The sequence below is a fragment of the Eretmochelys imbricata genome, chromosome 7 (assembly GCF_965152235.1).
Source record: "Eretmochelys imbricata isolate rEreImb1 chromosome 7, rEreImb1.hap1, whole genome shotgun sequence".
Lineage (NCBI taxonomy): Eukaryota > Metazoa > Chordata > Testudines > Cheloniidae > Eretmochelys > Eretmochelys imbricata.
The window spans coordinates 94,397,246-94,422,988 of NC_135578.1; the positions used below are offsets into that span (position 1 = coordinate 94,397,246).

At 38.1% G+C, this 25,743-nt stretch overlaps 1 protein-coding gene across 6 annotated transcripts in view; it reads left to right on the forward strand.

The window, feature by feature from the left end:
* The window catches only part of CPEB3 (cytoplasmic polyadenylation element binding protein 3), a 180,837-nt gene that overhangs the window by 68,707 nt on the left and 86,387 nt on the right, over positions 1-25,743 (forward strand). For all 6 annotated transcript variants that reach the window (XM_077822603.1, XM_077822601.1, XM_077822604.1 and 3 more), the window contains exon 4: positions 6,260-6,316. In XM_077822603.1, coding sequence (XP_077678729.1) covers positions 6,260-6,316 — 57 coding nt within the window. The remainder of the gene's footprint in view (positions 1-6,259; positions 6,317-25,743) is intronic.

Here is a 25,743-nt window from a genome sequence, read left to right on the forward strand (position 1 = left end):
TTAGCACTACTCCACTTGCCGAGTGGAGTACAGAAATTGGATTAAAGAGCCCTTTAAATCAAAAAAACTGGTTTGGTTGTGTGGACAGAATCAGTTTTATTTCGAAGTAACTCGGCTAATTCTGAAATAACCGCGTAATGTAGACCAGGCCTAAGAAGGAAGCCAAACTTAACAGTCAGATCTACTTCCTGAGCAAATGCAAGAAACAAAACATCATCCCCAGAGGACTCACAGTCTATAACCTTGTGACCACTACATACCACTCAGAAATTGGTCCTATAAAAATATATTATCTCACCCTCCTTGTGTCTTTCATATCCTGGGGCCATCATGACTACAATACCACTGAAAACAATATTTGCACCAACCGATAACTACGATGATGAAATTAAAAAGTTAGTTCTACATTTGCCTTCAAACTCTGACAAATTTCTCAAGCATGGCATCTGTTTAGTAATGGGGGACTTCAATGCCATGGGTGGGGGTGATAACAGAGAGGAGAAAGCAATGGGCAAGCATGGCTTTTGTTGCCAAAATCAGAATGGTGAAAGACTGATAGAACTGTGCTTAGTATCAAGGATCCTAATTGGCAGAACACTACTCCAATACAAAGTTGTCCATAAAGTAAAATGGAATTCCTTAGAGAGAGTAACCAGGAACCAGGCTGAGTCGTCAGTGTGCTGGAAGAAAATTTAGATCTGCTGTCTGGGGTGTCACAGCATACAAAGGAGCTGATGTTAGAAGTGACCACAATTTGTGTGTCAAGATTGAAGATCAAACTTAAGAAAAACAAAACCACCAAAAGAACCAGAAAACTGACAGCAAAAGCCTACTAGACAGGACATTTATAGTAGCAATTTCAAGTTGAACTGAAAAACAGATTTCAGATGGTACAAGACTTAGATCCATCACAGAAAGTCAACATTAACGTGTCATGGTGCTTTTTTCATGACAGTACTATAGATGCCAAGTTTTTCCCACACAAGCAAACATCAAGTCTGGTGTACTGAACTCTGAAATAAAAGAAACAAGTTAAAGCAAACATTAGCTCCTCAAAAAGACCTCCAGAAAAAAGCATCAGCAAAAATCTGTATGAAATAAAGGATGAAGCCATGTAAAGTAGCACAAGAAGAGATAAGAGGAAATACATAGACAACAATGTCAAAGAATCTGGAGTGCCTGCTGAAAGAGGTGGTGATAACACACTTTACCAACTCAACAAGGCTCTAAATGGCAAGTTTATACTAGCTTGGGGGACATGTTAAGGATAAACAAGGAAAGACTCTAACAGAAAAAGAGCAAAGGTCAATGGGCAAGCACACTAACTCCACAAGAGATTGTGAACTTTGTCAAAGAATTTAAATAGTCAAAATTAGACATTGTAACATCTCATATCACAAAGAAAGAAGTGAAAGACTCAATGAAAAAGTTTTAAAATCTGGGAAAGCTACAGACCAAATCACTAGAGAAGTGTTGAAAGCATGTGAGGATGAAATCACTGATAAAATCACTGAACTTTTCAGCAAAGCATGGGACTAGGAAAAGCCTCTAGAACAACGGAAAAATATCATTATACTGTAGTCAAATACCAGAGAAAGGTGACACAAGCAATTGCAATAACTGGTGAGGTGTTACTGCAGAAGGCTTTGCCTATCCCTGAAGGGAGTGTATCTTAAGCAGAAAAAAAAAAGAAGTAGTTGAGGCAAAGCTAAGGGAGGAGCAGGCTGGATTTTTACCTAGAAAATCATGTGACGACTAGATTTTCACCCTAAGAATAATCATCGAAAAGAGCATTAAATGACAGAAACAAGTATTTGACAGTATCCATCACAATTCACTCAGGAAGTGTTCTGGTGTGCCAACAAAAATATCAAGGCCTTATAGCAAGGTACAGCATGCATGGTTAAAGTACATGCAGACTTGAGTGAATAGCGTAATATAGATACCGGTGTCAAAAAAAAGGATGCTTTCTCTCACCTCTCCTGTTTGGCATTGACTTCATTATGAGAAAAAGTATAGATGGATACCATGCAGATATTGCATGGTTCAGTAACAGTACACTAGAAGATGATTTTGCTGCCATCTCTTCTAATTGACATCTCAACCAACATGCAAGCAAAGACCAGAAGACCAGCATTGCAAGAAAAATTGGGTTAATAATTAATTGTGAAAAAACAAATCTCCTGAGAAACCCAGCAAACCCCAACTCAAGTATTTGTTAGAAGGCAAAGGAATACAAGAGGTGAGTCAATTCACATACTTTGCTAGTGGAAGCTAGTAGAGATATCCAGAAGAAATATTATTTAGGAATTGGCGATAGCTGCATTCATCAGCTTAAAAAGATTTGTCCACTGAAAATCTACAACTTAAAGACCAAACTATGAATCTTCAATTCAAATGTTATTTCTACCTTAACATATGGATGTGAAAGCTGGAAAAACACAAATGGTGTAGACAGATTTCTAAATGCGTTCAAAGGCAAATGCCTCAGGGAAATACTGAGAATAAATACGTGGAATAAATTTATAACAAATGCCAAGATTCATCAGAGTTCAATCCTTATCTACATAGTTATCCAGAAAATAAGATGGAAATATCTGGGATGTGTCAAGTATGATGCCAGAGTGTCTGTCTGTCATGGCAGGAGTCCCTTTGGGCAGCTGGAGGAACATGGAAAAAGGGCCAATGGAAAGAATCCACGGTCCTTAGAAAGAGAAAACTTATGAGACATAACACAGAGGACTTGCAAAGAGTATCCCAGAATAGATTGGGGTTGGGGGCAATGGGAGGAGCCTTTTTTGTGCCCTAAGCAATGTCACATGGCATGGGAAAGATTCAGAGATTGACAGTAAGCTTTTTGTAATGGAGACAGAGAATTTTTGCAGCCTAAATACACCAATTACAGATGTACTAGCAAAGCACATAATTGAAACTATGCAGATAAGATAAGTGTGAAACTAAGACTAGCAAACTGAAAATCGCAGGTGTGGCTTGAGTACAAATATTGGTTAAATAGTTTTCAGAAGAATTTTTTTTATGTGACATGAATGAGACGTGAGTGTCCATGCCTAATTTTCAACTCCTCACATCTTTTATTCCAGACTTCTCTTGCTAAATTTCTGTCTGTTGCTTTTAAAGTTAGTTACTAAGAGGAACTGTTTTGGCTAAAGGCATTCCATAGTGTTGACACTATAACTGAACATGTGGTAAAAAGAAAAGGAGTACTTGTGGCACCTTAGAGACTAACAAATTTATTTGAACATAAGCTTTCGTGAGCTACAGCTCAGTTTATGCTTGGATAAATTTGTTAGTCTCTAAGATGCCACAAGTACTCCTTTTCTTTTTGCGAATACAGTCTATCACGGCTCCTACTCTGAAACCTGAATGTGTGGTATAATTCTTTTGGAGATCAAGTACTATATTTGCACTCCTAAAGTGATGGCTTTCCAAATCAATCATACCTACTTCTCAACACAATCTTCTCCTTGAAATATGTTCCTGGTTTGATGGCAGATTTACACAGAAGACTTGGGTATAAGATAAAATTAAGTACATAGCAAAAAATTAAAATTTTGTTGATGCTAAAATGCTTATGTGACACTTCATCTGCCTTTGGCCTACTATTTTTACATTGAGTAATTTGCCATGTAATATACTAATATATTCTGTGGTTAATGCAATACAATGTACACTCACTATTAGATACTTTTCAAAGCTGTACGGAATAGATTTCTAACTCTCCAGTGCTGATTAGATCACCCATATTTAATATGGTATTAATACAAGAGTGAATTTTCCAGTATTTTGCTGTTTATTAAGGCAATTAATTTATTATTTTTTGGGGCTGTGTGTGTCTTCAATGGCATGATGAGAACTTTCCCACAAGGTCACATGTATATACATGTTTCAGAGTAACAGCTGTGTTAGTACTCCTTTTCTTTTTATGTATATACATGTATATCTCCTTGCATGTACAACCCTACATTTTTGCTACTCTTGACAGATAGTTGAAAAGAAAACTTAAAAATAGCAGGCCAAGGGCAGGTGACAAAATGTCATGCAGGCAGCATCTGGCACAGTGACTGCCTGAAAAACAAAACAAAAAACAGATGTCTCACACTTGATTTTATTTTTGTAGCTGGTTAAACAGCAGAATTTCAGCTTTGACAAAGAAAAAACAGTGGTATGGGGGAGAGAAACCCCAAACCTCCTGCATCAGGATTGGAATTTCTAGTTTCTTTATAACATTATCAGTTTTTTCAACTAAAAACATAATTGTAAAAATTAAATAATTGGTTTGCAGCACTAATAACTATAATTAATTCTTGTATTTGGCAGAGATTGGTATGTATGTATCATTTGTAACCTTGTACTGATTAATGTACTTAAAGGGTACTGCAATAACTTTGACAAGAATATAGAAGTATTTTTCATGTTCTTACACTAACTAAAATAATGGCTGTGTCAGTGTTTCCACAGCATCAGGTTAACATAAGAATACACTGTGAACTTTAGTAGATTGTCTCCAATTGGAGAGTCTGACGTAGTGTAATGCAGAGCTTCTAAGAAGTTTTGACTCAGGAATTTGGAAAATAAAGTGAAAATTCTGCGTTGCCACTCCCTACAAAAATAAAGTGAAGTGCCACTTCTTTCTTATACTATTGTGGTGTTCTGCAGCTTTATTTAGTGTAGCTTTTCCAAATTAATTTAAATGATAAATTATTAAAAATTTGTTTTTTCTTAAATGCTTAGTAAAGTCACAAGTGTCTTGAATCAGAATGTTGCATCTGTGCACTAAAAGTAGTAATTACAACAGGATAGTCTTCTGTGATTTCAGATGAAGTTTTTCATTTCTAGGTAGAAACTGAAAATATGAGAGAAGGAGAAACAGACAGATTGTCCTCCATTCTTCTTTCAGCGTAAACTTTTTAAAAACAGAGTGCGGTTTTAATTTATTAGGTAGGAGTGGGGAGGGACACCTATAATAAAGAAACTAGTTGGATATATTGTTCCTTTAACAGAGTAGGTCTTGAGCTCTGTTTCAAATCCTAATATGTCAGGTTTTCTCTACAACCAGGCAATAAATACTAGCCTTTTACCTAGCTCTTCCTGACTTAATCACAATTCTAAGGGCAAAATCATATAACATGGACTGAACTATAATACTCTTAAATAGTCAAGAGTCAATTAGTAAAGTTGATTATAAATGGATGTAATTACTTTGCTATTCCTGATTTCTTTTTTCCTCTTCCACGTAGCATGGAAAAAGATCACATAATAGCTTTCAGTTGGCTGGGATTTTTGGTTCAGAAAGTCCTATAATAAAGTTTTCAGTGTTCTTTCCCTAGGACATGTTTTAATATTTCATTAATCAGATAATCTCTAAGTGAAGATGAAGATTAATCTTAACAGAAGTAAAGCTAACTTCTGTTTCTTGCTCTTTGAGGTCAAGGTTGACTTTTTGTGGATCCTCTCTCTATCGGGACAAAAAGAAAAGGAGTACTTGTGGCACCTTAGAGACTAACCAATTTATTTGAGCATGAGCTTTCGTGAGCTACAGCTCACTTCATCGGATGCTGCATCCGATGAAGTGAGCTGTAGCTCACGAAAGCTCATGCTCAAATAAATTGGTTAGTCTCTAAGGTGCCACAAGTACTCCTTTTCTTTTTGCGAATACAGACTAACACGGCTGTTACTCTGAAACCTATCGGGACAAAGTATCACTACTTTGATTTTTTCCTTCCAATCTCTAGCGACTGGAATGTGCAGAGAACAACTCAGTATTGTGTGGAAACTATCATGGAAAAACACTGAACTCCTTGTTGGCATTGAAATTTTGTGGGGTTTCCAAAATGATTTGGTCACTTATGCTACTTACTTTGAAGGCTAACCTAAAAGATGCAGTTTTAGTGAAGTGGAAGTACAAGCTTGAGTGATGAAGTTCTGTCTCTTGTATAAAGCATAAGGCAAATGGAGAGAGTTCTTAAAAAATCATTATTGCTGTCTGCTTTATTCTTCCAGTTTTGTTGCTTGATCTTCAGTATTTTAACTTTTTATACTTCCATTTTATATATTGTATATTTTAAATGTACGTTCACTTAGATGTTCATTCTGGCAGACTGAAATTACAAATAACATGACCTGTTGTAATGGTAGTATTTAACTTTGGAATTCATTCAGTTTCAAAATAAGATACTGAATTTTAGCCTTTTTGTGTGTGTGATGTGCTATTAATAAATAACTTCTGTTTACTTTGTAGGGCGGATGGGAATAAACTTCCATCATCCAGGAACAGATAATATTATGGCTCTTAACAGTAAGTAGTTTGTCTATAACAAATTTTTGACATGAGAAATTTTTTTACAATATGTTCTTATACTTTATATGTATAATATTTAGATTTAATGTACATATATGTGTGTGTGTGTGTGTGTGTGTATTTGTAGAGAGGAGAGGTCAAATAAAATGTGGAGTGTGTATTTAATCATAACTTATTGTTGAATCAATCGGAACTTAAATTTGTGGATATTACATTATAATCACTCAGTTAATACAGATTTTCTTAGTATGATCGATAATGAACACTTATTTTACATCTGCTGTGTGTACTTTATTGGACACATGGTAATGTCTATTACAGTTAAGGTGGTACAACTGTTTCCATTATAGTCTCCTGTTTTCATGTGTTCAAATCCTGCTGAATTTTTCTATGTTTGGCCTCTGACTCAAGGTGTTGTTTTATTTTGGTGTGGCATCCCCACCAAGTTGCTTCAAAGTTTCTTTAATTAAGGTTCAGAGAGGATGAAAACATTATTTTCCGAATAAAAAAAAAACACCTCCACTTAAATAAGGCTGTACTGAATGTTTTCAAATTCAAATTCTGAATAATGGAATGGAGCTGGTTAGTCTTCATTTGAGAACTAGTGCTTTGGTTTGGTTTAGAAAAGAAAAAGGTTAAGATTAGTTATGACAGATTACAAATTTTAGTTGTGAATGGGTGCAATACTAATGTTAAATCTATAAGTGGAAACTTCAGAAGAAACTGTTAAAATCTGATATGAAAGTTATTTGGATTCTAAGGAGAATGTGGTATCGTATATCATAAAAAGTAGTGGAAAGTGCTAGTAGCCACCAAAGTGTATTGTAGAGCTGAGCATGTGAATACTTACTCAATCATCTGATCACAGGGAAATACTTACAGTAATTGCTTGTGGTTATTTTTAAACATGCACTGAAGAGGTAAAACAACCTGGATCCTGTTAGGGAAAATATGGAGTTCTGCTTTATCACATATCTGCAACCTGGAGTGAAGGGCCACTGTATATGGAAATGTAAAACAAACTTTTCCAAGCTTCTTATAGTCCAAGGTGAAGCCCTTGTGTGACATACATATACAAGGAAATAGTTTTATTTTTGAGGTGCAAATCTTTTCCAAAAGCATTGTGTTAGAACAACATGAAATTACTGATCTATTTTGTAGCAATTGTGATTTTTCTACTATATCTTGTAGAGCATTTTTGGCTCTTGCTCTGAGTCCGCCACATTCTTCCAATCCACAACCTGTGTCGCTGAAGTTTCCAGATCTTTTGAGGCTCTTCCAAATGATACTTTTTTTTTTTGAAATGTGCTATGATACAAACTTAAAAAGTAGGTTTTATTTGGTTCATAGAACTTGATACGAGTTTTTACTTCTTAGTAAGTAGCCATTTGGATTTTTTTAAATCAAACTTCTTACTTTAAAGCCAGATTTTATAGATCCAACAAAAATTTCTGTTGTGTGCTCTTTTTTTGTTGGTTTTTCAACAATTGATTATTAAATGGATTTTTCTAGAGTTGTCATCGTAGGTAGCTGCTTGTGTGCAATATTTTGGCTTAAGGCACATAAACGGTTGTGAAAGGAATAGTCATGTTTAATTGAGCAGAAATTCTCAATATGACTAAAACCACTATTGAGAGACTGCTCAAATGTGTAGAGGGGAGGGAACAATCTGAAAACCCTGCTGCTGTGCTTTGACATGAATACTGGTCTTGGGGAGCTTGTGTGTTAATTGTTTTTAACTTAGGCATTTCAATGCACTGATTGCAGTCTTCTGTGTGATAGCATTATAATTGTGACAGTGCAAGTATTAATTTTAGTTGGATATTTGCTTTTTATAAATAATGTAAATATGAATACAGGATAAATTCCTGTAAAATAGTGGTTACTGAAGTGAGTGTTCTGTATAAACGTTAGTTCCCAAATGGAACAGTATCAAGGTTCCTTCCCCACTCTGAACTCTAGGGTACAGATGTGGGGACCTGCATGAAAACCCCCTAAGCTTATTTTTACCAGCTTAGGTTAAAACTTCCCCAAGGTACAAACTATTTTACCTTTTTGCCCTTGGACTTTATTTTGCTGCCACCACCAAGCGTCTAACAAATATATAAATGGGAAAGAGCCTGCTTGGAAACGTCTTTCCCCCCAAAATCCTCCCCAAATCCTACACCCCTTTTCCTGGGGAAGGCTTGATAAAAATCCTCACCAATTTGCATAGGTGAACACGGACCCAAACCCTTGGATCTTAAGAACAATGAAAAAAGCAATCAGGTTCTTAAAAGAAGAATTTTAATTGAAGAAAAAGTAGAAGAATCACCTCTGTAAAATCAGGATGGTAAATACCTTACTGGGTAATCAGATTCAAAACATAGAGAATCCCTCTAGGCAAAACTTTAAGTTACAAAAAGACACAAAAACAAGAATATACATTCCATTCAGCACAGCTTATTTTCTCAGCCATTTAAACAAAACAGAATCTAACGCATATCTAACTAGATTATTTACTAAGTTCTAAGACTCCATTCCTGTTCTGTTCCCGGCAAAAGCCTCACACAGAGAGAGAGAACCTTTGTTTCTCCCTCCCCTCTCCAGCTTTGAAAGTATCTTGTCTCCTCATTGGTCATTTTGGTCAGGTGCCAGGGAGGTTATCCTAGCTTCTTAACCCTTTACAGGTGAAAGGGTTTTTCCTCTGGCCAGGAGGGATTTAAAGGTGTTTACCCTTTCCTTTATATTTATGACTAACAGCAATAAATATCATTGTGCTTTTTATGCAAACTCTTCCTTTCTAAGTAGTTGAATATATTCTACTTTTATAATTATCCATAGAAATTGGTAAGCTGCTTCTTCAGAAAAGAAACATGCTGTCCTTCTTTATTTTTTTTTAAGTAGATGGGAAATACAAGTATAATACTACTTACATCATAATGAATCCCTTTGAGTGTTGGTGTTCTACAGTATGTGTCATGTTCGACTGATTTTACTAATGATAATTCAAGTTCAAGCCCAGTTTAAACATACATAAACAGAATATATAATCCAGTTGGATGGTCTAAGCATACTAAATAGAATAATTATCATACACATTTTTATTATGTAAATTGTAGAATTGTTGAAAATTCAGCAGTACATACAAACTTTCATAAACAAAGACTTGGAAATATTTATAAAACATATAAATTACTTTTGCAAAATAAGTGAAGAAGTACATTTCCTTCACCTGAGTCTTGTTTCTTTGGATTAAATTCACCACAAAGTCAAAAGCTTGCAGAAGGTCCACAAACTATGCTTAAATCCCATGTTAAGAACTAGATTGGGGTGTAAATGGTTGGGTTGGCCTTTGTAAGCCCTCTGCACTGAGGTAAATGTAAGCATAAAACTTTTTTTTTTGTTTTCTTTCACTTTGAAATGAATTTTATGATTTGTTGTTACGTCTATTTAATGTGTTTGTTTTACTGTTAACTGCAGATATCTAATCTAAGCATTCCTGACAAATATAGAACTCTATTTCTATTTGTTTAGTCACATATGATAAACTATGCTACTGCTGTAAGGTGTATCATGAATAAATAGTCCAAGTAGAAACATCCCTATCCCCCTGCCAAAATAATCTCACTTTGAATCAGAGAACTCTCCAATAGAGATTTCAGTTGAACTGTCTCGGGGGATAATTGGACAATGAACACAGTTTCTTAAGTCCACTATGATGATCAAATTTAAACATAATTTATGTACAATCTCATACCAGCTCCTTGAGTCAAAAACTCACCCAGTAACTTCTATTTATAGTGTTTAGCCAGGCATTCAAATCTGAAAGTGCTCATGGATAGATTTGGAAAAATAATGACCGCTGTGAGGTAATGAGCGGGTAATACCATTCCTCTGTGGGATGGAGTAAGGATATAAACATTCCTTATCAAAGCAGCCAAAAATGGCCAGGACCATCCTTGAGCAGAGTTTTGAAGGGGATTGTAGTGTCACTAGCATCTTAAGCCATGTCTACACTAAGAGTGCTTTATCAATATAGGTATACTGTGTCAGTTAGGAATCCTACCTTTTCTTGCCCCTCACCAACATAGTTATGCCAGCAGAGAGAGAGAGAGTCTGGACCTGACCTTAGTACAAGATTAGTTATTAGTGGACAGAATCAACAAATGTTCTATTGGGGGCGCAGGGAAGGAGAGTGTGCTGGTGTTCAGGAACAGTAATAAGTCAATGAGATAAAAGGGGAGGTAGCTTAAAGCTAAATGAGTTAAATGATCATGAATGCTTTTCTTATCCTGGCTTTTGGTGGCATTCAGCACATCTATTATAGTGGCATGGCAGCCCAGCTATATTTAAGGTTACATCATGACATCGGTTTAAAGGTTGACGTTTGGATTGGGAAAATCTGTATTTTACTAGCGCGAGAGGTGGAGCCGTGGCTACTTCTTGATTCTGGGGCAGGTTACTTTGATGTGTCTAAAGAGACACAGTGTGTAGGTTTGGACAGTGCAGTTACCTTGACCACTGACAGAAAAAGTGTGTGCTGCAAGGGTTTTCAGTGTTTGGATTCTGATTGATTCCTGGATCATGAGATTGCAGAAGTTTGTTGGAGAGCAAGTTGCACACCATGACCTGGGGATGTCTTATTTGGCTATGTATGCAAATTGAGGGAAATAAATACAATTGCTAAATGACTACTAATTCCTGCCAATAATCTATCTTTTCCGTTCAACAAACTGGGAAATTCAGTGGAAAAATCATAGTAACACAGAGGTAAGCTTGCTTGTTGGGATATCATCCTCTTACAGGATGTTGAGTTGAGCAAAACTAAAACTTCTGAATACCAGGAAATACATAGGCACAGTCCTCTAAAGCACTTGCCAAACCCTCCCATCTTGATCCACAAACTTTATAAGTGTACCCTCTATGCCATTATCTAAAGCATCGATGAAGACATTGAACAGAATCTTACCCAGAACTGATCCCTGCGGGACCCCACTCCGTTATGCCCTTCCAGTACGACTGTGAACCACTGATGATTACTCTCTGGGAATGGTTTTCCAACCAGTTATGCACACACCTTATAGTAGCTCCATCTAAGTTGTATTTCCCTTGTTTGTTTAGGAGAAGGTCATGCAAGACCGTATCAGAAGCCTTACTAGAGTCAAGCTATACCACATCTACCGCTTCCCCCCTATTCACAAGGCTTGTTACCCTGTCAAAGAAAGCTGTCAGGTTAGTTTGACAAGATTCGTTCTTGTCAAATCCTGGCTGACTGTTACTTATCACCTTATTATCTTCTAGATGTTTGCTAATTGATTGCTTAATTATTTGCTCCATTATCTTTCCAGGTACAAAAGTTAAGCTGACTGGTCTGTACTTCCCTGGGTTGTCCTTATTTCCCTTTTTATAGATTGGCACTATATTTGCCCTTTTCCAGTCTTCTGGAATCTCTTCCGTCTTCCATGACTTTTCAAAGATAATCACTCCAGGCAGGAGAGCATCTAGAGTATGTAGCCATACACCAAGAGAAAGCTGCTATAAGTGCTTGCCAAGATATACAATCAGGAATAGGCATTTCAAAATTATGCAGGTGTTTTACAGGGGATTATAGCTTCTGGTCTCTGTGACCCCTGGGTAGTGGAGTGCACAGCTGTGACCAGAGGGGTCACTGTCAGGAATCATGGGACAGCTGTTGAAGTGTTAGGGTTGATATAGGTCAGGTGTCTACACTCGCACTGCATATGCAGTGTCTAATTCACACAGTACCTCAACCATGGCTCAGCACCATTCATGGGGGTGATGTTACTACAGCGAAATAACAGGGTACTGATGTCGGGAGAAGACAAGTTTGAATGTATACACATGCACAAATAAAGTCAATGCAAGTCAGCTTGCATCAACCTAACTTCGTAATGTAGACCAGGTCAGAGATCCTATCCTTGGAGCATAGCTTCAAAGGGCAGGGTTTTTGCATAACCAGAGCTGGGGAACTTGCATTCGTGTTCCCCTAGATAGTTCCCAGAAAATCCACTTCACCCATATTGTCCAAGAAGTCCATTCTTGTCTTGCACATTGATGAATATAGTCCTCTGATCATCCAGGCCTTACATAATATCTTCCCCCTAGAGAAGTTACATATAATCCCGGCTCACAATATTACATAAACTTTTCATTTAGTACACTGAACCTCAGATACTTAAATTTAATTCAATAAGGTTTTTCAAGGCTATTTCAGGAAACTGCCATATTTGTCTCGCTATGCTTTCCACCCTCTTATGTGGGGAAAGGGAAGAGGTGTGTGTGTGTGTACCTTCAGGATGCAGTATGCATTATTTCTATGCAGAATTGTGTAGGTAATGTTGGTAGCAGGCAATAGGACTTTTATTACAAAAGATATTGTCAGCAGTGAGGTGAAACATTGAAAGGATTCTAATGCTTTAATGATGGTTAAGTGAAAGTGTAGGTTGAAATAGTATCTTGTGAGTAGGTATAAGGGAGTTGTAAAAGGTTGTGAAGTGGCTCTTGAATTGTGTATGCATAGTTTTCTTTCTGGGTAGTCAGTTAAGTATTTGTGTGACTGGATCTGGAACATCCTGAGTCTGACAGTGTCAATGGCCAGTGCAAGTCTATATACATTTTGAGGCATTGCTTGAAGAGGGAGGCATGGGCAGCCTTTTTCCTTTTTGTCCTTTAATACTGTTAGATAGAATCCTGTGAGTGACAGTGAAAGGAAGTGAAGAGCTTGTACACATCAGCAACTGTGGGGTTGGCAGACTAAAGATGTGTATTAACGTGGTGTATTGGAGCATTGCTGAACGAGGGAAAAGTTAAGGTTGCATGGTCAACCTTAACTGTGTATTTCCTGGTTTTCAGACGTTTGAGTTTTGCTCAGTTAAACATTCTGCAAGGGCAGGATGTACCACCAAGTAACCTTAACTCTACCTTAATGTAGCTTTTTAACCATTTGATTTTATATTTATTCTTACAAATTAATGTATATTCTGGTAGTGCCCAAAGGCCCCAATCAAGATTAGGGCCCCATTGTGCTATACAAATACACAGGGAGACACAGCCAGTCCCAAAGAAATTACTATCTTGTATAGTAAGGGAGTAATCCATGTGAACTGAAAACTTTTATTAAATCTGTCAGTCATCTTTTAAAGTCTGTAAATTTGTGAACAGCTGGCCAGCGACAAAAGCATCTTTCTCTTAATGATAGGATACTGTACAGTTCTAGTGATACATAGGGCTAAATTTTCAGAGGCATCAGCCTCTCCTGATATTTTTCTCAAAGATTTGTGTGCACAGAAAGGACTTAATGATTACCTGATTTAAATATGCTGCTTTTTAAATATTGGTCCTTCAAATTCTCATGTTCTTAGAATTAAGATATATTTGTTTTGCAGCCTCTTCTATTGAAATATGAGCCTTGACCACTAGACAATTTTAATAGTGCATTTTCATTTCCCTAGTTCTTTCCCACGTGCTTTGTTAAAATGTTGTTTCATACTATTTCATTTTCATTCCTGAGACTTAAACGGAATACAAATTTTTGCCAGTTTTTCATTCCTTCTCTTTGCTGTGTTAGAATATTAACCTATATGAAAGTGTGTGGGCATGGAAACAGAAAGATGACTTCTGGCATACAAAATAAGATTCGAAAACCTGTTCGTTTTAACATTAAGGTTGTGATTTAAACTAATGAAAGTCAGGAAGTATAGGGTGGATGCTCAAAACTCCATATTTAACACACCAGTTGTGTTTTTGTATTGCAAGGATCTCTGAATAAAATCTTTGGAACCAAATCAGCTCTGATATAAGTGGATACAACTTGCACTGAAGTCAGGGATGAGTTTTATGAAAATACAACTTCTGTGAAAATATAGATTGTATTAAGTAGTTGGTTTATGTAAGTGCAGCTAAATGGCAGAGTTCAAGCCAGTAAAGCACTCATTAAGATAGAGGATCACATTTTAACTACATTTTAAAGAGCATAATATGAGGCAAGGTGGAAGTATCATTTTATAAAAGGAAGGCACTTTAAGGAGACCACTTCTACTGGTTATGCCATACATTTGGCAGTGCAGTGCAGTGGCTCTTGATACACTTTTATGAAATGAACAGAAGCCAGGGATGATGAGTGCCTGTGTGCTGGAAGTTGGTTGCACCCTCAGGCCATGCCTACACTTATTGGGGATGGATGCTGCTGCGATTGATGCAGCGGGGTCGATTTAGTGTGTCTAGTGAAGACCCACTACATCAACCGCAGAGTGCTCTCCAGTACACTCCACCGGAATGAGAAGATTAAGGTAAGTTGACGGGAGAGCATCTTCTGTCAACGCAGCGCAGTGTAAACACTGCAGTAAGTCGACCTAAACTATGTCGACTCCAGCTACCTTATTCACATAGCTGGAGTGGCGTAACTTAAGTCGACTTACCGCAGTAATGTAGACAAGGCGTTAGATGGCCCAGTAGCAAAATCATGGGATGGTGCTGCCACTAAGTGACTTACACTTAAAGGGGTAGTGGGGTTGTGGAAAGAGGAAGTAGAGATGACAAGAGAAGAGGATTAATGAGGTTTTCAATCCCAGACCTGGTGGTAGGAAGGAAGTGGTCTGGAGCTCCTTCCATTGGGGGAAAAATGGTTAAACTTGGAGGCATAAAAAACCAAAAATAATTTAAAGTATATCTCCCGCTTCTGTCTCTCTCCTCCCTTCTCCCCTCAGTTTTCCTCTGTTAGATCATGGTCTATGCCTTTCCTATTGCTTGTACATTTCCAGATGCTTGATTGACTCTTACTGAGGGCAGTGTCTCCTGTCAGTAACTACAGAGGCCCGTTTTCTAGTACAATGGGATTTCTTAATCTTTCTGTTTATTTTTTCCCATTCCATCTCATAATCCTATCTTTTTTCCCATTTGTTTTCCCAGTCCTTCTCTCCCTGCCTTACATCTCCCTTTAAATTAGCATTCCTCTCATCTCTTCAATCCTGTATACAGCATAGGAGTATCATCTGCTTTTGCAGCACTTCTGCTGAGGGCTCCCAAGGCTTTGTGTTAGTAGGGAGTGAAGCTCCAGGCTGGGCAGGGTCAGATTCAGTAGTTTGGTGAGGAGAATTCCCATACAGTTGCCTGTTAGGTGTGGACTGGAACTTTACCTCAAAACCAAAAAAATGTACAGCGGGGAAGGGAAGGCTTTAAGACTCTTGGTCACTGGCTTTATGCCATCTGGCATGCTTGCAAAATGAAGGTGTCTGCTTGTAACTGCACAGTTCATATATTAAAACTGAATAGTAAAAAAAATACTTTTGCAGTTCATATCCTGATGGAGTACTTAAAGGGATACCTTCCTGTGGTATTGGAATCAAACAGCAACAGGGAACTGCTAGGTCCTAGGTGCTACTGTAGTACAAACAATTATTATTATTAATAATGAGGAAAAAAACACATGAGGAGGAGAGCTGAAGAGATGTCCAGAAAACTTTGCAGCTGTCCAAAAGAGGACTCCTAAAACTAGAAACAAATACCAACTAGAGCCAGGTTGGATCCGTGAGAAGACCCTCTGCTTCCAATATTCAGACCAATATAGTTTATAGTAATAGAAAATTTATTGTCATGCATGAGCCTGACTTAACAACAGCAGGACTACTGCTTAAATGGGTTCTACCAGGCGTTAATTAACTTGAGTATGAATTATTCATTCAGAACTGAGGATAACAACATATAACCTTCCCTTTATATTTATGACCCCTATCTATGACGATGGCTTTCTTGGTGGCCATCTCTTCTGTCTGGAGAGTCCGAGAAATTGGCGCGTTAATGGTAGATCTTCCCTTTACAGCTTTTCCCAAGGAAAAAGTTTCATTGCAGCCACATCCTAAATTCCTAGTTAAAGTATCTTCTGAATTTCAGATAAACGAGGTTATTAATCTTCCAGTTTTTCCCCAAAGCTACATCCGATCAGAGAGGAAATTGCCTTCCATACCTTGGATGTCAGAGGTGCTTTAGCCTTTTATTTGGACAGAACGAAGCTGTTAAGAAAGTCTACCAGACTCTTCTATTTCTTTTGCAGACATATGCAAAGGATCCACAATTTCCACCCAAAGACTCTGAAGGTGTATCTTGGGACATATTATATTTTGTTATGGGGCTCAACCTCCTTCTCAAGTACTTGCCCATTCTACAAAGTCCCAGTCTATCTGTATGGCACTATTTGAAAATGTTCCAGTTGTTTAAATTTACAGAGCTGCAACCTGGACTTCAATACATACTCCCTCCAAACTTTATGCCTTGGTTCATGCTTCCAGTAAGATGCTGCAGCTGGCAAAGCAGTTCTGTCTTTAGTATTAGATCTGACTCTGAAGCGCCTTTCTCCTACAAGGGATACTGCTTGGTAGTCACCTAAGTGTAGCAACCAGGGAACTATTCAAAGGAGAAGTTACTCACCTTATGCAGTAAATGATATGATCCAGTAACAGACTGGCCCTCTTGCCTTGTGGAATACATAGAATATAGAATAAAAACAAATCCTAATAAACCTCTTAAACATATTGGTGGGAGATATACATGAGATAAATTAATGACTGGAGAGAGTCTGTTTCATTGGCTTTCTTGGAGAGTCTTAGTACATTACATGGAAGTTAAGGGCTTCTAATTAATAGTGTAAGAATACTACTAAAGATGAGTCAGCGTGGCAGAATGTAGTCCATACTTTGATCCCGATCCCCATCCAGTTAATGTGCTTATCTCACATTCCAAAATTCCTCCGATGCATTCTCAGGTGCTAAAAGGCCCAACTGTTCCCTAAGCGGTTGCCAAAACCTCCAGCTTCCCGCATGACAAATTCTGTGATGCAGTTATGCTTTGTTAATACAAAAGTATTGTATATACTGAAAACTGAATGTGGGGGAAGCATAAAATAAATCTATTTTAATGGGAATGTGTTAACTTGAAAATTACCCTTCTGCGTGAGAATTGTATCCTACTACAGTTGCAAGTAACACTTAAGGCAATCAACTTAAGTTAGTAAACAAGTTTCCCTTTGTGTTGAGTTGTATTTCAAGCTTTTCACATGACTTTGTGTGTAATCAATTTTGCTGTTTTCCCTAAATAGGTCCCTGTCCTGGAAACTGTTCCCTGTGCCTATGTAGAACAGTTTGCAGGATCAGGTACATAGTCCATAAATCCATATCTCTGTTGTTGAAATGACCTTTATAAAGCTCATAAGAGAAAACCAAACCTTAATCTTTATTTTTAAAAAAAATGTAATCTGGAAATTTACATTTAAAGGGTGATCAAATAGTGTAATTTTAAAAAAATTATTCAGTTTTTAAAATGTTCAAGTTGAGTGTCTGTAATTTTGAGATAACATTGAAAATCTCTCTATTTTAGAATTTAAATTAACTTACTAGAGAATTTCCAGTCATTGCACCAATGTGTTGTAGAATCAATGGATCTTGCTTCAGAATTTAGGGATCTTGAATCTTGTATTGTGCCCATCATTTGGAATTTAAGGGCTTTCCCTTGTTTTGATAAAGGAAATGTTCATGCCCCCTGCTTAAGATTTAACATACTTACTTACTTTTTTTGGTAAAGCTTTATTAAAGTAGGTTGATGTACGACAACAGACAATAGAACTCATTTTACTGGCCTCACAAATGTTTAATCTCCAGCAAAGTAGCAGCCTCCAGTGGAAGCTGCTGCCTTTGCTGATTGGCAGGATGTGTCTCGGTGGCTGAGTAGAGACTGCAAAGTGGTGACGAGAGCAAATTAAGTTAACATTCATTTAAAATTTATAAGTGGGAAAAGGTGAAAATGGGTGACAATTACTTAGTTCAGTCACACTCTGACTTTGGTTCCCTAAGGCTTTTACTGGAATTTTATTGGAAATATTCTACCTGACTGGAGGTCAGTCACAGAGCTGGAATAGGACTCAGATATCCTGAGGCCCAGTCCAGTGCCCTAGCCATGGGACCAGGCACTCTCCCGTTTACTGGGAAAATTATTCCTGGAAACTTTTAAAATGTTAGCAGCTATGCAAGAGATAAGAGTTTCCTTCTTGAACTGGAGAAGGTGCTGGGGAGAGGGGCAGGGAAACTAAATTGCTCATTTTATTAAGAGACACTTGTTTTCTCCCACCTTTTGGATGAACTGCATCACACAGTTGTTCAGATTTTTTTTATGTACGAGTTTCCTTTCTGTTTTGGGGAAGGGTGAGTATAAGCAGGAGACCAGGGTGATTTAGGAGGAGAAGATAAGGGAGTCTAAAACTAGTTAATGCCTTTTGTTCACAATACTTCCCACTTTTACTTGAAGAATGAAAGAGTGCAGAGGAGGAATTAAAACTAAAGGGAACACTCACCAGGGTTTTGGAGAGGGAAAGAGAATAAGTTTGGCTTTCAAAGATCCCTTAACAAAAAGAAGTAGAGGATAGAAGCCTTTTTCTTTGCCATATAATTCCCTAGAACACAGATGATGGAAAGTGAAGGAAATAGAAACAGTTTCTTAAACAAACCACTGTGTCATATTGTCCATCATTTTAAAAAAGCTACATAATTCCAGAACTGTAGCATGTTAAAGTAAAAACGCTTTTACATATTGCTTTTGGAACATAATAAAATAATATAGAAAAAGCTTAATTTGGAAGCAGTTAGGGTTGCTACATATACAGCATATCTGACACAAACTCACAAAAGCAAGAAAACAAAGTTAATTTACCTAACAGAACCCATTCTCTACTCCTCAATCCACGGCACACACCACAGTACAGCACAGGCCATCCTTCACAACCTTAGCTGTTCCCTCTTTCATCCTTCTACATACATCCCTTTACCAGGCTTTTCCCCCAGTAACTAGTAAGAGGAAACTATTAGTTAATTAACAAAATATGCCATTTTATAATGAAAACACCATTTTTTCTTCATTTTTTAAAAAAAAGGCAACCAAAAGTGTTAATGAGAAAACGGGTATTATTTTCAGACACACAAAGCCATTTGGAACATATTTATAATGCATAATGATCACATTCATTTGCAGTGAAATTGCTGAGGCAGATTGCTTGACAACAGGATGCTTTGCAGCTATTCAGTTCACATTCTAGTGAACAATGGGAGGTGTGGGATGGAAGAAAGCAGAGATTCCATTTGTTACTATTTTAATTGGATAAGAGATTCATTTTCACTGACATTTGTATTATCTAAACATCTGTCAGTCTAATGGGGGAAGAGATCAGAATGCTTCTTAAACCATATCTGTAAATTGGATTTTTGTATATTTAAAAATTTCAAATGGCCATTAAAAACTTATAACAATAATTGATAATGTTAATGTTTGTTTTTCATTTTATTGTGGTGATCTGATTGTCAGTTATAGAAATATAAGCAGTAGATCCATGTTTTTCTACAGGACGTTAAGTGTCTCTGCTTGATTGTACATTTCTTGCACACACTCATATGAAGTAAAATGAGCGTTCGGGTTAGCAGTAGAGCTGGGCAATGGTTCTCTGAAGCAACTTTTTTTTTTTGCCAAAAATGCACGTTGGAGTTGCCTGAAACATTTTGTAAACTTGCTAAATTGTTTTGTCTGGGGGGAAAAAAAAATAAAATTCTGAAAAAAATCACTCTTTTTTTATATTTTTGTAACAATGTTTTTGTTTTGATTCAAAACTGCTTTTTCTATTAAATTATACTTCCATTTGTATTAAAAACAAGTTTTAAAAAAATTAGAAATAAAACCTCTCTTTGTTTGGGGTCAAATGAAACATTTCGTTTGACCTCAAAATAAAAGTTACCAGAAAAAAAAAATTTACTTTGGAAACCCTGAAATCTGTTTTGCTTTTGGTTCGGCCAGCAAGCCAAAAAAATCATTTACTCGCACAACAAGGAATAGAGGACTGTATATTAGATATAACTGTATTTATATAAATATAATTACTTTATAACATTACAGCAATCCCTATAGTTCAGTTTACACAAACTGTCTTAACTTTAGCTCCTGTTCTCACATACTCCTAACTTTTCTGAAAAATTCACTGTTTCTTAGATTAAACTTTCCATGCTTAGCTTCCATTCAAACATGACTTCTAACGTTTTGAATGTTTGAGTGATATGTCTTCAGCCACTTGTTTTGAGGTTTTTTCCAAGGGAGGGGGGAAGGGTTGAGCAAGCGAGCAGGGGAAATAGGACTGGAATTGCTACCATAATTTTTCCACTCAGGCAACTCAAGAGGAGAGGCATGCACAGGAATATAAATTTGATCATTTTTGCAGGGGCCGGAGGAGTTCTATGCCCCCCCAATTCCCCAGGCCTGTGCTTGCTCCCTCTTGTGCTGCATACCCTTCTCAAGAATGACTTGAATGACAATTTTTAAAACTAGAAATTAGGCATCTAAATAGTTTTTATTGAAAAGAATGTTATCAACCAAGTTAAAGTGGATAAAAATTAACAAAGTTAGGAACACTTAGGAATTGCATATTGTGCATGGGCAGCACAAAGATTAAGTCTGAAGGTTTGCACTCTATAGAGATACAGTGTGCTCATATGCAGCTTCTCAGACATGTATGCAGTACTTATACCATTTGAAATTCTCAGAGAAGACTGCTGAAGTTACAATTCCTACAGCAATATTAACTTGGCTGTGTTGCACTTACACCTGTGTTTCTTGTTAAACGTGCTCCATAATCTGGCCACAATCTGTATATTTTAATGATACAAACAGCTAAGGTTCTTGCAATATTTCCTAATTTTTTAATTTAATTCACATTAGATTAACAGAGTATCTTCTGCAAAGTATACAAACCGCATGTGATATATTTACAGATTCCAAGGTCAGAAGGGACCACTGTGATCATCTAGTCTGACCTCCTGTATAACACACAGTAGAACATCCCCAAAATAAAACTAGAGCTGATCTTTTGTAAAAACAAACAATCTTGATTTAAAAACGGTCAGTGGAGAATCCACCATGACCGCTGGTAAATTGTTCCAATGGTTAATTAATCTAACCATTAAAAACTTGTCTTATTTCCACTCTAAATTTGTCTAGCTTCAATGTCCAGCTTTTGGATCTTGTTAGACCTCTCTCTGATAGATTAAAGAGCCCATTATTAAATATTTGTTCCCCAGATATAGGTACTTACAGACTGTAATCAAGTAACACCTTAACCTTCTCTTTGTTTAACTAAATACATTAAGATCCTTGAGTCTATCACTATAAGGCATGTTTTCTAATCCTTTAATCATTCTTGTCACTCTTCTCTTAACCCTCTCTCCCATTTATCAACATCCTTCTTGAATTGTGGGCACCAGAAGTGGATACAGTATTCCAGCAGCTGTCACACCAATGCCAAACACAGAGAGGTGAAAGAATTGCATTTGACTTTCACCTGCACTCTGCTCACTAATCCATTTCCACTGAGACTACTTCATGTACAACAGGGCTGGCCTTACCATGAGGCGAACTGAGACAGCCGCCTGAGGTGCCAGACTCGGGGAGGGAGGGTGCCACTAGGACCCAGAGTGTAGAAAATTGTCTGCTGCTGGGGAATATGTATTCTCTCTGCTCTAGATGCACAGATATGGTGGAGTGAGAAGGCAACAGATTTTTTAGACAAAGGGAAAGCAGTGGATATAATTTACCATGATTTCAGTAAGGCATTTGATACAGTTCCACATGGAGAATTATTAGCTAAATTGGAAAAGATGGGGGTCAATATGAAAATTGAAAGGTGGATAAGGAACTGGTTAAAGCGGGTCACACTGAAAGGTGAACTGTCAGACTGGAAGGAGGTTACCAGTGGAGTTCCTCAGGGATCAGTTTCGGGACCAATCTTATTTAATCTTTTTATTACTGACCTTGGCACAAAAAGCAGGAATGCGCTAATAAAGTTTGCGGATGACACAAAGCTGGGAGGTATTGCCAATACAGAGAAGGACTGGGATATCAAAGAGGAAGACCTTGTAAACTGGAGTAATAGTAATAGGATGAAATTTAATAGAGAGAAGTGCAAGGTCATGCATTTAGGATTAATAACAAGAATTTTAGTTATAAACTGGGGACGCATCAATTAGAAGTAACGGAGGAGGAGAAGGACCTTGGAGTATTGGTTGATTATAGGATGACTATGAGCTGTCAATGTGATATGGCCGTGAAAAAAGCTAATGCAGTCTTGGGATGCATCAGGAGAGGTATTTCCAGTAGAGATAAGGAGGTGTTAGTACCATTATACAAGGCACTGGTGAGACCTCACCTGGAATACTGTGTGCAGTTCTGGTCTCCCATGTTTAAGAAGGATGAATTCAAACTGGAACAGGTACAGAGAAGGGCTACTAGGATGATCCGAGGAATGGAAAACCTGTCTTATGAAAGGAGACTCAAGGAGCTTGGCTTGGTTAGCCGAACCAAAAAAAGGTTGAGGGGAGATATGATTTGCTATCTATAAATATATCAGAGGGATAAATACCATGGAGGGAGAAGAATTACTTAAGCTCAGTACCAGTGTGGACACAAGAACAAATGGATATAAACTAGCCATCAGGGAGTTTAGACTTGAAATTAGACGAAGGTTTCTAACCATCAGAGGAGTGAAGTTTTGGAACAGCCTTCCAAGGGAAGCAGTGGGGGCAAAAGACATATCTGGCTTCAAGACAAAGCTCGATAAGTTTATGGAGGAGATGGTATGATGGGATAGCCTAATTTTGGCAATTAATTGATGTTCAACTACTAATGGTAGATATGCCCAATGGCCTGAGATGGGATGTTAGAAGGGGTGGAATCTGAGTTACTACAGAGAATTCTTTCCTGGGTGTCTGGCTGGTGAGTCTTGCCCACGTGCTCAGGGTTTAGCTGATCACCATATTTGGGGTCAGGAAGGAATTTTCCCCCAGGGCAGATTGGCAGAGGCCCTGGAGGTTTTTCGCCTTCCTCTGCAGCGTGGGGGAGGGGTCACTTGCTGGAGGATTCTCTGCAACTTGAAGTCTTTAAACCACGATTTGAGGACTTCAATAGCTCAGACATAAGTTAGGGGTTTGTTACAGGAGTTGATGGGTGAGATTCCATGGCCTGCATTGTGCAGGAGGTCACACTAGACGATCATAATGGTCCCTTCTGACCTTAAAGTCTATGATTCTATGAGTGCTGTGCTGGAGGAAGGAGGGCACAAGAGACATAACAGGCAGGCAGGAGAAAAGGTGAAAGGGAATAACAGAAAGCAGCAGGAGCTGCAGGGAGAAAGAGGAGGAGGAGCCTCTTATGTACCCCCAGGAGCCTGGACTGATTAACACCAGCTTCTCAGGGAGCTTCCTGTTTCCTACTGCTTCCCTGAACCCACTTGAGGAGAACAGGCAGTCAACTGAAGTAGTAGGAGCCAGTTAGGCCCTTAAGATGCTGATATCTTCCCTCACTCAGGCCCTGCTACCAGCCTGCTTATTTGTCCCCTGCAATTGAATGTTGAGAGCCACTATAGCTGGCACAGAACAACAGTCATGAGTGAAAGAAGAAACCACCCCTCCGGGGTAGAATTCAGAAAAAGAAAGAAAGCAAAGGAAGCATTTCTGTCTAAGCAGGAAGGAGCTCTCCTGAGATACATAGACACAAATATTCACGGTGAGCATTCGGCCCCAGTGAGGATGTGAGTAGTGAGGAGATGCCTGATCTTCCACTTAGTCAGAGTGCAGGTGACCTGGCAGCTACTGCAGCATCCATATCTCCATCTCATATGGATGTAATCATGCACATTCCTGAAGAAAAATATAGATCAGAGAAAAGTGTGGTGGAGGCGCAAGAAACAGCGGCTGCTGAGTTAAGTTCCTTAAGTCTAGATGATCTAGGACTGTGGATCCCACTTGAGCAGTAGCCTTAAGGACTTCCTTGTACGCGTGGGCCACAACAAGTGAAAAACTTCATGTTCCCCAAAGACAATGAAAGTCGAAATTTCCATCCAACACGTTACTGGTGTGAAATCCCCAATGGTTACAAAGTGGAGAGTCCATGGCTTATGTACTCAAAAACCCAGAATGCTGCATACTGTTTTTGTTGTAAACTCTTCCAGTCTAATGCTCCAGCCACATTGGGTTGTACAGGAACAAAGGACTGGAAAAATCTGGCTGGAAGTCTGGCATGCCATGAGGAGGCAGCAAATCACCAGAGAGCATTCCATAGGTAGAAAGTGCTTGAGATGAGACTAAGGTTAAAGGCCACCATAGATGATCAGCATCAAGAGAAGATTACATCGGAATCTCTTTACTGCAAAATGTTCTGAAAAGGCTCATTGCCATTGTGAGAATGCTTGTTACTCAAAACCTAGCACTGCATGGCGCTTCAGATCAGCTGTATGTGCCAAACAATGGAAACTTCCTTAAAATTGTGGAGCTGATGGCTGAGTTTGATGCTGTACTCCAGGAGCATCTAAGAAGAGTCACCACTCAAGAAATGTACACACACCACTACCTTGGAAAAACCATTCAAAATGAGATCATATAGTTACTGGCAACAAAAGTCAAATAGAAGATTGTGGCAGATTTGAAGTCAGCAAGATATTACTCTATTACTCTGGACTGCACACCTGACATCAGCTATACGGAACAAATGACTTTAATGGTGCGTTTTGTGAAACGTAGTGAAAATGTCCCTGCAATGGTCATTGTCAGAGAGCATTTTCTAGAATTTATTGACATTGATGATACTACAGGAGCTGGTATGACAAATGTGCTTCTTAAAAAGCTGGAAGATACGGGAATTGCGATAGCTGACATGAGAGGTCAGGGCTACAATAATGGTGCCAACATGAGAGGAAAGAACAGAGGAGTGCAGACACAGATCCGAGAGTTAAACCCTAGAGCTTTTTTTGTCCCATGCAGTTTTCATTCATTGAACTTGGTGGTTAGTGATGCAGCATCAGCTTCTAGTGAGGCTGCTGAATTTTTTAATATAATTCAAAGAATCTATGTATTTTTCTCTACATCAACTCATGGATGGCAAATTTTGAAGCAACATCTGGGAACATCCTCTGACACTGAAACCACTGTGTGCCACATGATGAGAAAGTTGACTGGAGGCAATAAAGCCTATCAAACACCAAATTGGGAAGATAGATGATGCCATAGTTGCCATTATGGAGGATAATGCTATGACAGGAACTGTTCATGAGAGAACAGTGGCAGAGGGAAATGGAATCACCAGAAACATCCATAACTTCAAATTTCTATGTGGCTTAGTGTTGTGGCATGACATATTGTTTGAATAAATGTTGTAAGCAAGAGACTCCATGGTGTTGACCTTGATATATCTGGAGCAATGGAACAACTGGACAAAGCAAAGTCAAACCTATAGTCTCACCGGTCAGATGAGGGATTTCAAAACATTCTGAAGAGTGCACAGAAGTTGGCAGAGGAACTTCACACTGAATCTATTTTCCCACCCATTCAAAAATGCAAGAGTCACTGAAGAAG